Source organism: Saccopteryx leptura, chromosome 1 (genome assembly GCF_036850995.1).
Source record: "Saccopteryx leptura isolate mSacLep1 chromosome 1, mSacLep1_pri_phased_curated, whole genome shotgun sequence".
NCBI lineage: Eukaryota > Metazoa > Chordata > Mammalia > Chiroptera > Emballonuridae > Saccopteryx > Saccopteryx leptura.
Window position 1 is genome coordinate 88884545 of NC_089503.1, and position 14150 is coordinate 88898694.

The window sequence follows — 14150 nt, forward strand, 5'->3', positions numbered from 1 at the left end:
TGACATTTGATGCTCTACTTTTGCAGGGCAATGGGCTGTTCTGTGGATAGCCTTAAATTTGTAGCGTCATGGAAGGGTCGACTGCAAGAAGCAAAGCTGCAGATTAAGGTATTAGACACGTTTTACATGTTTTTTGAGTCTAAAAATTATATTATTGCCAACTATGATGAAAATATTCTGTAACTCCAATCAAAGTCACCTATCTTTATAATATAAGATCCACAAAGGTAGATTGTATTACCTGTATGAAAAATCACTTTCAGTTAAGATTTAGAATGAAAGAGTCTGTTCAAAATACAAACTTTTCTAATGCTAAAATAAGAATCTTAGAGGTACAACATATTTGTAAACATAATTTGTGGTAAAAAATAAATCATACAAATTCCAGAGTTATGTTAGATTGCATTTTCTAAAATTCAATTCAATAAATATTTACTCTACAGTAAAGTATGTATAAATGTAATATATAAAAATAGAAAAGGAGATCCAAGATAGCAGCTAAGTAGGTAGAAGTTGCATTCACCTCCTCCCAGGACCAAGCTAATTACAACTAAAATATAGAATAGTCAACCTGAGGAACTAACTGAAGACTCCTTAACAGAAGTCTTATAACCAAGGGTCCACATCGAGGCTGGGAGGAAGGGTTGGAGACATGAAAAGGGCTCGCCCTGTTCCCACGGGTGGCAGCTGAGGTTCCAGAGGAATATCTCAGCTGCAAAGGTGCCCGTGAGAGGATGGGGTCTCAAGCCCACACCAGACTCCCCAGACCAGAACAGCAGAGCTGGGAAGAGGCACCCATGTAACATCTGGCTGTGAAAATCAGCGTGGATTCTGTCCATCAGGGAGTGGGAGTCTGCTAGAAATCCAGGCACCTTCAAGGGCCAGCACACCCAATCTTGTTTGCAGCCACTCACCCTGGGCTCCAGTGGAGAGAGGGTGGCACAGACTAGAGTTGTGTGAGGGGAGGCTGGTGTTTGTGGCTCCGGGGAGAGAGCTGAAGGGACAGCTGCCAGGATCCCTGTGCTGAGTCCCCTTCCCATACTGCAGATGTCACTTTTCATCCAGGCGAATGCAGTAGCCCCACCTTTATATTCCCTGTCACCCTGCCCTGAGGAGCTCATGCCTGGGCCGGGATGTAGAGGTCCAGGCAGACTCCGGATGTCAGTGACTGAATGTGTGGCTCTGGGGTGGGAGCAGTACCTCCCCCACCTTCCACGAAGCCTGACTGGTGTCTCCCTCTCACAGGATGTCCATTAGCCCCACCCGCCCGACACTGGCACAGTCCAGCCCAGCTGAGCTTGGGCTCTCCGCGAAGGCTCTGCAGAGTCTGAGGCAGACTGATGTGTGTGGCTCTAGGAACGGGACCCTCACACACCTGGCCAGTGCAGAGCCCTCCCCTAACATGGCCAAATCTTGGTCAGTTTGGACCTGATCAACTATGCTGGCCACACCCTGATGACTCCCTTAGACTCTGCTCCACCACAGAGGTCTCTGGGCCCCAGGCGGGTGGCAGCTGGACTTGATGTACCCTGGGACTTTTACTGAGTGGCCTCAGACCCAGCACTGACACTGAATGCGAACCTGTATCAATCTGGTGAACACCACTTGCTCCTACCCGGAGGCTTATTGAGAACTTATCTCATGAAACTGGAGCACCACCAGAGGCTCTTTCAGTGACTGAGCCTAACAAGCAGCCTGCAGGTAAAGGCAGGCAGAGGCAGATCTTAGGGCCCCTTGGGCCTATGACTGACCTGCCCCCTTAGCTCAGTGCTGGTGGAAGCTGGCCAGGGTGCACAGCTTGGTCCTTCCCCCACATACTGGAACCAGCACAGGCAGCCACAAAATGTAGATCGCAGTGTAGCTCCATACAGTTTCTCAGGGCCAGACACAGGCAGCATCTGACATTGACCTGCACTACTCCTTCCCAAGAGGCCCAAGAGCAAATATACCAGTTGCCAGCTTTAGACAACATCAGAGAGTATCCAACTAGCTTCACAAGTGGCATATCTGAAGGAAGATCTTGGCAGGCACCAGAGCTTGCTGAGGCAAATTCCGCTCTGTGTGGTGAGCACCTGCAGAGCTGCTTGTACTCTGTTGTCAAGGTCAGCCAGCCTGACGGCTGACCTGCACATGAAGGGACCAGTAGCAATCAAGACTCAAATTACAGCCTGACCAGGTGGTGGCACAGTGGATAGAGCATCAGACAGGGATGCAAAGGACCCAGGTTTGAAACCCTGAGGTCAGCAGCTTGAATTTGGGCTCATCTGGCTTAAGCGTGGTGTCACTGGTTTGAGTGTGGGATCATAGGCATGACCCCATGGTTGTGGCTTGAGCCCAAGGTCACTGGCTTGAGCAAGGTGTCACTCACTCTGCTGTAGCCCCTCGATCAAGACACAAATGAGAAAGCAATCAACATGAACGACTAAGGAGCCACAACGAAAAACTGATAATTCTCATCTCTCTCCCTTCCTGTCTGTCTGTCCCTATCTGCCCCCCCTCTGTCTCTCTGTCTTGTCACCCCCCCCCCCAGAAAAAAAGACTCACATAACCCATACAAGGTACATTCTGGAGCACCCAGCTCAGGTGATAAGGAGACTGCAGCATAGGGTCCCACAGGACACCTGCCACAGAAAGTCAGCATACCAAGACTAGGAGATGTAGCACATCTACCTAATACACAGAAATAAACACAAAGGCAGCCAAAATGGGTAACAATGAACCATGCCCCAAATGAAAGAACAGGAGAAATCTTCAGGAAAAAAACTAAATGAAATGGAGGACACTTCTGCAAGGAGGACACACAGTGGCCAATAGACATATGGAAGGATCCTCATCATCAGGGAAATGCAAATTAACCACAATGAGATATCACCTCCCACCTGTGAGAATAGCTATCTACCATCAATAAGTCAACAAACAAGTGTTGGTGAACCCTCGTGCACTGTTGATGGGAATGCAGATTGGTACAGCCACTGTGGGAAACAGTATGGATTTTTCTAAAAAAAATTAAAACTGGCCTGACCTCTGGCGGCACAGTGGATAAAGCATTCATCTGGAACACTGAGGTGACCAGTTCAAAGCCCCAGGCTTACTTTGTCAAGGCACATATGGAAAGCAACTACGAGTTGATAATCATTCAAATGTTAGTTACAAAACTAATTAAAAGATTGTAATGGAAATACTTCCCCCAACAACTCAAACCTTCTTCTGCAGCAGTAGTGTTCTCTACCATTCTTCTTTCCCATTCCCGCACATAGAATTATTATCAACATTTTTTTCCACTGTTAATATATAATACGTTGTATTTTGTGGTATGATTATCTCTGTATATTCAGATTGGCCTGTTTTATGAGCCTCTAATTTTATTAAAGACAAAGACTTTTATCTATCTTCAGTCCTGTGTATCACATATAATTGAATTTTTTTAAACAAAATAAATGTTTAACTTAGTTAACTTTAGACAAGTAGCTTTTCAGAAGTTCTATTTATATTGTTCTAGTTCTCAGGTCAACATTTTTCTTTTCATATCACTATTACTGTTTAACATACTGTATAACTTATTTATTATGTTCATTGTCTGTCTTACTCCACTGGAATATAAGTCTCATGAAAGTAGTTATTTTTTCCTGTTTCATTGTAGGTCAGATATCTCAAACAACAGCACATAGTAAGCACTCAAACACCTGTTAATTTGAGGGCCTATAATAACTAGGAGAGGCACTATGGCAGGTTTTATTAGCATCGACTAACTGGTAAAGGGTGCCAGAAATGTGATCATTAAAAATAAGCTAAATCTTTCATTTTTAGCTTTATAGATTGTTACACAATTTTCCCTTGAAGCTGAAGGAATTAGAAAGGTTCTCTTTCATGCCTTTGCATTTTATTTTAACCTTATCCTGTAGCCTCCTGGTTGGCAAACTGCAGTTCACGAGCCACATGCGGCTCTTTGGCCCCTTGAGTGTGGCTCTTCCACAAAATTCCACGTGCGGGCGCTACCTCGATAAGGAATGTACCTACCTATATAGCTTAAGTTTAAAAAATTTGGCTCTCAGAAGAAATTCAATTATTGTACTCTTGATATTTGGCTCTGTTAACTAATGAGTTTGCCAACCATTGCTCTAGCCCATAAAGAGAACTACCTTTGCTATTGTGGTCCTACACTGTTGCCCAGGTGCCAAGAGGAAGGATGCATGAATAATCTAGGAATCATGTATTTTACCTGGTGTGGCAGGCGTGAACCACAACCATAGTACACAGTATCAGTATTCAGAAACAGTGCTATAAAAAGCACAAGAAACCAGCTTTATTCTATGTCAAGGTTGCTAATATTTCCAGACTATGTTACCTCGTTCTTACAAATTGGGAATAATATTATCTACAACCAGAAAATCTTAAATTTTGTACTTGCTTTAAAAAGGCTGACAGTTATTAAAACAAGATTCTAATCTTAGTTTTACAAAAAAAGCCATGTGACTTTTTAAAGCAATTAATGGAGCAGTTTGAGCCTTTCTTATTTAATTTGCCAATGGATTCAGGTTACTACTTTGACATATTTACGAGGTTCTCTAAAACCTTGTGTATGTGTAATTTTTATTATTTCTCAACTCAATTTGGATTAGGTTTTATTAGGCAATATTTATATTTTTAATTAAATATGAAAGTGTTTTAATATAAAGTTCTACACTTTTATTCAGTATAGCATAATTCTTTCATTCTTTAGCATTCGTAAGATATTTTATTGTTAAAAACTAAAATACTCACTGGCAAATATATTTAGAAACATCATAAGTTTAATGTACTTACAACTTTAAGTAAAAATATAATAATTATAACTATTCCTACACATCAGATTTAGGGTATTTCAGTAGAGTTTTTCATCTCCTGGCTCCTCATTCATGTCAGCTATAAAAGCACATCTAACTTTCTTACCTGCAGTTTCCAGGCATATTTGTCAGATAACAAATCTTTTTATACCCCTCACTATTTGTACTGCAAATTCAGTAAGTTAAATAACCCACTTAGATTCCTATTAATCATATTTTTAACTTAAGTATTATTTCAAAAGGAGAACCTTTGGATTTGAAATATATTTGAATTTTACTGTCACTCTGCAATTTAATTGGTTTTGACTTTTTCAATATCTACCATGCAAGACTGAAATAAACCAGTAAAATGTTCAAGCAAGACAAGCAAGACTGTCATTCCCCAAACTAATCCATATCTCATGTCCCACTCAGAGAACATGTATATGTATTGATTTTTAGACTGGGAATGTGGCCCTCTAAAGTTTCCTCACTACCATCATCCATTTATTTGTTAAACAGAAGTTTTCAAATTTGGCACTGGAAAATGCAGAAATCCTGCTCCTGCTCAGCGTGCATGTTAGATTGCAGCCAGGGCTGTGAGAGGACGGCCCTGGGAAACCAGGGGAGCTCTTCGCTGCCTCCTTTGCTACTGATGCCATCACACACAGAAAGCAGAACAAGCCTCCTCTCCTGTAAATCAGGCCTATTAACCGTGCATCCAGGGCACAACTCCCTGGGATGCACGAAAGCTGCTGCTGCTTTGGAACCTGGTAGAGGTGTCCGGCACTTATGCCTGCCCATTGACCTGGCTGCATTGTGCCAGTCTGGAAGCTGCCCATGTATGAAGTTGTTATACTTTTCATATTTCAGTTCCCTTCCTCATAGAGCTTATCAGGAAATAGACATTAAAACAGTGAAGAAATTAGACATTTAGGCATTTGAAGTTTCATGAGAATGTGCCCATCAGAATCGGGAGTTGAGAGCTTTAGGAAACATCATCTTTAAACAAGTGTGAGCTGCCAGCTGTAGCTATCAGCCCAGGAGTGGAAAATCTACCAGAAAATGAATAAATAAATATTCCCCCCAAAAAAACAGAAATAAACAAAAAACCTATAAAACATTGAGATTAAAACATGAAATGAAAACATAAGAATCTCAACAGACCAAGTATTGGCAATGTTGTGGCATAAAGTAAATTCTTATACACGACAAGTAGGCGTGTAAGTTGACAGAATAACTTTGGGGAATAATTTGCCAGTATTATGGAAAAGGAGAATACAATTAAATCTAACAATTTTTATCTTTAGAGAAATTCATACAGGGGTATTGTAAAGCCAGTAGCCAGGGCCAACATCACAGCCGCCTGGCCCATGCAGGTTCGCATTGGATTCAGACAGTCAGTAAAGAAACGACGGAGCCAAAAACTGATGGGCCTTTTTATCTTTAATCCTAGCTTGCACCTGGCGGGCAAGTAAAAACACACACTGGGCTCCAAAACCCACTCACATTCAGTGCTCACAAAGCTACTGACTTATCCGAGTTTCCTAGAATCAAAGGTTTCTAGCTTACCAGACTTATTCACCTCTGTTCCCCATCTCCTTCCTTCTCCCTGCACAAACTCTGCACAAACTGGCTTCTCACTCAACACTCCGCCATCTTGGCTGCTTCTCCTGGCCTCTCCATGTGGCCTTTCTCTGCTCTCTGCTCTGCTCTCTCCTCTAATGATAATCTCAGGAACCAAGAGCAAGCTCCCGTTTTGTCCCCATTTTATAGTGTAGAAATCAAAACCTTTAATCCAAAATACAAAATAGGGAAGTCTCTGATACAGTCACTTATCTGAGGAATGATGGGATTGTACCACCCCACATCAAAAAGGGTGGGATAGGCTTAGTCCTAAAACCAAGCCCCAGGCTTCAAGGATCCTGTCTGCCCACAGCCCGCCCCAACACACATTAATATCACCTGGGTGACGGCTTCTGTGTGGGCAGCGCCATCTTTAACAAAGTGAGCGTAATATATTTTATCTGCCCAACAGGTATATAAGAAGGAATTAACATAATGTGCATTGTACTAGTATAAAGAAAACAGTAAAGACTCAAATGTCTATTAGTAGAAGAATGGATAAATAATTTGTTATGTGTTAATAAAGAAAAAATATCTTGTAACTGTTAAAAATGAAAAACAAAGTGGATGCCTCTAGACCAGTAATGACAGAAAAGAATAGGCTACAAAATGGAATAATAAAGTATGTTACCCTTTACATACAGTTTGGAAATATGAAAAACAACACTTTGCCGTTTATGGATACATGCATACTTAACAATCGCATAAAACTAGATCCTACACTGACTTACCAATAGCCCTTTCAAAGCAGATTGGGTCATGGTAATTATTTGGAATATACTTATGCAGTTACAGTTGGCCTGATCCACACTGTCCCTTTAAAATGTCATTTTGAAACTGTATACAAAACCAAATTTTATTTAAATATTCAAATATTTTAATCAGAGGTTTAAGTGTGACTAACATTATTTGAGTACAGATTTTTTTTCTGTTTGGTTTAATGATTTTATTCTGTTTCTCTTCTGTTAAATTGAAAGCTATTCATTTATAAGCAAAACAATAATAGAGGAAATTATATGAAGAGGTGCACATTTAGATGTCTTTCACTTCATTATTTGCATTTGACTCAAATAGTATATTTGTATAGATATCAAGAGGCAGTCTGAACAATGTGGGTTTTTTTATATATATAATGTAAACAAATGAGCTCCCACTTCAATAATTATTTCTTTGCACCAAGGGATATGTGTCATGCCCCATAAGGCACTAATGGCTAACACAGACGTTTAATAAACTTTTAGTGAAAAGGATGAAGTATGCCCCAAAAATATATGCATAAGTATAAGTAGCATTTTGAATGATTTATGATTTGATGGGGTGAAAAAGAGAGGGGAAGTGTAGCATTGATAAAATCGGAAAGTACACTCGTACACATCATCCAGGTGTAGAATGCAGTGACAGAATAGCCTCAATCATCTAGAATAGTTTTGGGAGGTATTTTGCAAATTAAATATTATAGGCAAAAGTTCTGCTGACTGGAATTATTCAAGTAATTTCCACTCAAACTTTTATTTTGCCTCACTTAAATGGATACAGTATATAAAATAATTCTAAATATCTAGAAATCAGAAGATAAATTAGATTTATATAAACAATAAAAGCTAATACTTATGAGCATTTACTATATAGCAGGCAATTTCCCGAGTATTTTACATATATCGTCAGAGGAGAATTATTTCCTACTCCTGTTGTCTTCTGTGTGAAGAGAGAGGTATGAATGTGGATACTTGCAGACTCCTCTGCCCCCTCTTCATGCCTGCCCTCCCAGGAAAGAAGTCGCTTCAGGTGGTTATGAGATGGAGTCAGGAACCAGGCAAGTGCTGCCCCTTCCTGTGCTTTCTCTGGGGCACGTGTTGGGCTCTGCTCCTTCAGAGTGGTCCCTGTGCTTTGTGAGCTGGCTCCTTAGCTTAGTCCTACTGGAACTAGGAGTTAAGCCTGCCTAGTTCTCAAGTTTGATATTAAAACATCTGTTTGCCTAGAGACCTGTTATATCCTTCAAACTATTTTTTTTTCAGTTGTAAGGGTAATATTTAGGGCCTGATTTTCCTCCTCCTTTAATGCAGAACTCCAGTTGGAACAAGGGTACCATTTGTTGATACCACACCAGTTCTTGATATATTACCATTTTGGTATATAAACAATGGGGCATTGGTATTTGTCATCCTTATGATTTCATTTTATCTTCAGCAACAAGAATGTCTTTAAATTCCACAAATGTATTTAAATTTAAAAATAGGGTAATGATAATGGATATAGAGAGAAAAGGAGAGATTTAGAAAATGTTTATTAGAAGTGACCGGATAGTATTAATAGTTGATGGTATGTGGGAAGTTTGGGAGAAGGAGCCAGGAATGTTTGCCAGGTATCTGATTAAGCACCCACTTGGTCAACAGTGCCAATTACTGAAATAAGGCTCCAGACATTAGTGTTCCTTGCCCTTCCCACCTTCTGGTTAGGAGAGGAAAATGATGCGTTTATATCTCAGTATATGCATAGTACATAGTCACATTTAATACATGGCACTATCAATAGAGAACACTTTTATAAAGTTCTGTGCAAACTAATTGAGCTTAAAACAATATAATTTCTAGAAGTGGCCTTAGAAGAACTATCTTACCTAGAAAGTTTCTCACGGTGAAATTGGTAGGCACTCTAAATTTCAATTTACATTTTTTTCTCAAGGCCAAAGTACTTCAGCAGCTCTTGAAGTGGCCTGTATATCATCACATCAGTGATATAGTAGAAAGATTATATTGAACTCTTAGGCATTAAATAATTCTATTTTGTTCCTAGCTCTTTCACTGAAAAGCAAGTGCTTTAGCTTTTTCATAGTACAGCAACCCAACTGTAAATTTTGCTATTCAAAACTAACTATTTGTCATCCCTAGCCAGGTAGCTCAGTTGGTTACAGCATTGTCCTGATACACAAAGGCTGTGGGTTTGATTCCTGGTTAGGGCACGTACAAGAATCAACCAATGAATGCATAAATAAGTGGAATAACAAATCAATGTTTCTCTCTCTTGCTCTCCCTCCTTCTCTCTCTAAAATTAATAAAAATTAAAGTTGATTAAAACTATTTGTCAAGGTATACTCTTCTGGTATCTTCTTGTACCTAAACCATTCCCAAACTATAACATAGCTGAGAATGATTTTAATGCTTCCAACCTAAAGTGTTACTTCGACTCTAAATCCTATGGTACTTTCATTTAATATGAAATTTAAAACTTAGATGCTATGTAATATTTATAATTTTTGTTTATATTTTCTATAAAGTTCAAATCATGAGAATGTAGATGTGTTTATGAATACAAAATATTGACTCTACATTTGCTGCCTTTAGATAAACTCAGGGTAGATTTAGCGCTGCAGAAACTGAAAGAAAAAACACAAAGAAGAAATATGGAACAGAATCACTAAAATAATTATATTTTTATTTTATAAAAATTTTAATTTCTTAAATCTATATTAAGGTTAATTTAGAGAAAGAGATTAAATCTCCTTTTTAAAATTCTTACAGTTCTGCAAGGCATGTCAGGAAATTTTGCATTACATTATCTAAACTTTTTTCTGTTTTTTAAAAAATTCTGTCAAGGCCCTGGCCGGTTGGCTCAGTGGTAGAGCGTCAGCCTGGCGTGCAGGAGTTCCGGGTTCAATTCCCGGCCAGGGCACACAGGAGAGGTGCCCATCTGCTTCTCCACCCCTCCCCCTCTCCTTCCTCTCTGTCTCTCTCTTCCCCTCCCGCAGCCAAGGCTCCATTGGAGCAAAGTTAGCCCAGGCACTGAGGATGGCTCTGTGGCCTCTGCCTCAGGCGCTAGAATGGCTCTGGTTGCAACAGAGGGGCACCCCAGATGGGCAGAGCATCGCCCCCTGGTGGGCATGCTGGGTGGATTCCGGTCAGGCGTAAGCGGGAGTCTGTCTGGCTGCCTCCCCGTTTCCAACTTCAGAAAAAAAAATGATGTCAAAATTCCAGTCAGGGACACAAGTTCTTGTACTGTAATTAGGCTTACTTCCCCATCCTGGAGAAATAATGACTTCCTGGCTTTTACCATTATATTTCTGTTAGTTTAATGCCAAGGCACCTGCAGTCATATAACTGATGGTACTTGTATTTTTTTCTAAATTTTTTGTTAAGATTGAGAATTCAGTCTAAAGAAAGTTCACAGCAGCCCTGGTCCAGGTCTTCCCCTTCTCTCTTCTCATATAAAATACTATAATCTTTGCTTATATATTATCGGAAATAAAATGGAAAGTGTTGCCTTTCTTTAAGATATGATACAGTAACTCCTGACACCTCAGACTTGAATACAGATTTTAATGGTTTATGTGTTTGCATGGCAGGTCAGTGGATTATTACTGGAAGGATGCAGCTTTGATGGAAATCGACTTTCTGAAAATCAGCATGACTCTCCTAGTGTATCTTCAGTTCTCCCTTGTTTTATGGGCTGGGTTCCACAGGTAATATATTTTTAGTAGGTACACGTTTTAATTTAATCAATTTATTTTTTAGATTTTATCTGTTTAATAAAGTATATTTTGCCTATGCATTTTTATTAACTTTCTAGGGTTACCTGCATTTATTTAAACAAGTTTACAGTCCTTTATTGTGTCCTTTATAATTTTTAAGGTGTGTAGGACATTTTTAAAACTTTAATTTGTTATGGAAAGAATACATTATGAATTTTAATTTCTAATTAATATAAAGCCTCATGAGAAATAAGCCTTTAATGATAATATGAACTAGCATAATTATATTCCTGTTATCTTCAGTAGAGTGCTAAATGCTTCATAAACTTTACCTCATATACTATTACAAGGTGGATATGATCATTCCCACTATCAAATGAGGAGGTGGGTGCTTTGTTAGACATGCAGAAATTGACAGTATCAGGATGATCACACACATCTGGTTTTATATCACACCATGTCACTCAGCTGCTGACAAGCAGAGAAGGAAACAGTCTTCACAAAGACTTGTTTGCTTAACCTTTCTTTCCCCTTTTAAAATATTTAATTATTGAAAGAATTTTCAACAATAGAACTTGAGGAGTATTTGCCTTTAAAATAGAACATATTTATAAATTGAAGCACATAACTTTTACTTAATTGATTTTAAAATGTAAGTATGACTATGTGAATAAACTTTAAAGTTTGATTCTGTATATAAGAAGCAACAAAGCTATTTCATACACTGCTTTTTCTACAAGAAAAAGTGTTTCTCACTGGAAAATAGTACCTTGAATATTCTAGTTATTGTAATTCTCTTTATAAAATAAAAATTAAAACAAAAATAATTTTAAAAACACAATAAAACTAATAAAGTCAATAATCAGCACTCATTAGCAGAGAGATAAAAAATATCCCTGACCTGAAAAAATGTACATTTCTCTGAAATCCCCCTTTTGTCCCATATCAGTTTTATTTTTCTCTAGTATTAGTGACATATCAGATATAGGGGGGAGATGTTGAAATCTTTATTTTATCTCAATCTAGCTATTCACGTAAGAACTTCCTATCAAAAAGTTGGTCAGTTATGGATTTCAAACATTAGGTGTGTGAACCAAAATGAGGGTTACATACAAACATCAAGGTTGGAATTTGCTCATGGTTGTAACCATAGCATATAAAGGTGTATTGATGACAGAGAGGACTTTAAATGAATCTAACTTATATAAAGTGTTCATTCTCTGGGAAACAAAATTAAAAGTCATATGATGACCCTGATAGGGAAAAAAAGTAGGACATCTATAAACTGGTTCACTTCAGGAGAAACCCCAGCAATAAAAATAGAGCATGAAAATTAACTGAGTAGGCATAAATACAGAAAAAAAATGTTCAAAAGCAACACCCACATAATTGACCACAAGCTGAATGCAAATAAAAAATGTAATGCTTTTATGGACAAAGCCCATCTGTTAGTGGGCTGTGTAAAAAGCAACATGACATTGCAAAACTCAGAATTTATCTCTACACAATATTTTACTTCATGTATCATTTCTGTCCAGTTTTATCGCCACACTTGTTAAGTTCCTATGTACTATATATTATGTTGAATATTGGGGTTACAAAGATAAACAAATCTCTTTTTCCTGTTAACCCCAAAGTAAAAAGGCTTTTAAAGTGAAAGGCAACAAGTGTTTATTTGAGGTCTATAAGAATAGCTATTTGGAGCCCTGGCCGGTTGGCTCAGTGAGTGTTGGTCTGGCGTGCAGGAGTCCCAGGTTTGATTCCCGGCCAGGGCACACAGGAGAAGCGCCCATCTGCTTCTCCACCCCTCCCCCTCTCCTTCCTCTCTGTCTCTCTCTTCCCCTCCCACAGCCGAGGCTCCGTTGGAGCAAAGTTAGCCCGGGTGCTGAGGATGGCTCTGTGGCCTCTGCCTCAGGCGCTAGAATGGCTCTGGTCGCAACAGAGCAACACCCTGGATGGGCAGAGCATCGTCCCCTGGTGGGCATGCCGGGTGGATCTCAGTCAGGCGCATGCGGGGAGTCTGTCTGACTGCCTCCCCGTTTCCAACTTCAGAAAAATACAAAAAAAAAAAAAAAAAAAGAACAGCTATTTGGGGAGCACTGATTCAGGCAGAAGCCTGAATAGTTCCAATTAGGAGACAAAGGCAATGGGTATTTATGAGAAGGAGAACAATTACATTGATAGAGGAAAGGGATTTTTTTGTTCATTGTAAACAATGTTTTCTAATGTTCAGTCCAGTAGTCATCAGACAAGTAATAACTGCTTTCATGTTATCTGTGCAAACAATTTGTTGCCCTGGGCCTGGTCCAGAGGTCATTTTGCCCTGTTTTAACATCCCAAAGACCTGAAGCATAAGATGTACAAGGCACCTATTCTAGCATGGCAGCTCCTGCTCCATTTTAAAGTGGCTACATTGATTGGTTGATTGATTGACTGACATATTCTAGTCTTCTTTTGAGTAGAGGAGCAGTCAGGTAAAAAAAACTATTACAGTTCAGAGGTGTATGTGCACTTACAGAAGTCTACATAAAGAGTTTTGGCAGATGAGGGAGGCCTCAACTCTAGCGTGTGTGAGCAGAGTGGGAAAGTCAGATGGCCCCAGGTAGAAGATAGCTAGCTTCTCTTGGAACTGTAGTTACAGTATGAGTAAGAAGAGTTCCAGGATGAAGTCAAAGAAGGGAAAGCCAAGGCATTCCAGATAGAAGGGGTAACATGTTTAAATACATGGAGATATGGAAAAACCTTGGAGTATCCCGAGAACTGCAAGTATAGTACATGTGGAAAGGCGTGGTTTATATGGAAGAGTGGTAGGGGACATGGTTAGAAAGGAAGGCCAGCCAGGGATGAAAGCCACATAGCCATGCCACGGTGTTTATACCTCTGTGGTCAGAAGAGGCCATACAGAATTCTCATCAGGAGTAGAGTAAGATCAGATCTGTAGTTCTGGAAAATGAGTCTAGCAGCGAGAGAGTGCTTGATAGGCACAGGGTGAAAGACAGTTGCACTTGCCTTTCAGAGCAACCCTTGCAGTTTGGCAGAGCAGGTACATTCTCTGCTTTGCTGACGAAAAAACTGAGGATTAGGTAAGTTAAGTGATTTGTTATGGGTTCCGCAATGATAGCACTAGCATTTGAGCAATAACTAACATTTATATATTCCAAGAACTGTGCAAAGTATTTAAAATACAAAATATTAAGGTCTTCCAAAAATTTTTGAAATAGCATTTATCATCTCCATTTTCAACTAAGAAAACGAAA

At 39.4% G+C, this 14150-nt stretch overlaps 1 protein-coding gene across 4 annotated transcripts in view; it reads left to right on the top strand.

The window, feature by feature from the left end:
- The window catches only part of DYNC2H1 (dynein cytoplasmic 2 heavy chain 1), a 320182-nt gene that overhangs the window by 297937 nt on the left and 8095 nt on the right, over positions 1–14150 (top strand). For all 4 annotated transcript variants that reach the window (XM_066371476.1, XM_066371485.1, XM_066371494.1 and 1 more), the window contains 2 exons: positions 27–108; positions 10768–10884. In XM_066371476.1, coding sequence (XP_066227573.1) covers positions 27–108; positions 10768–10884 — 199 coding nt within the window. The remainder of the gene's footprint in view (positions 1–26; positions 109–10767; positions 10885–14150) is intronic.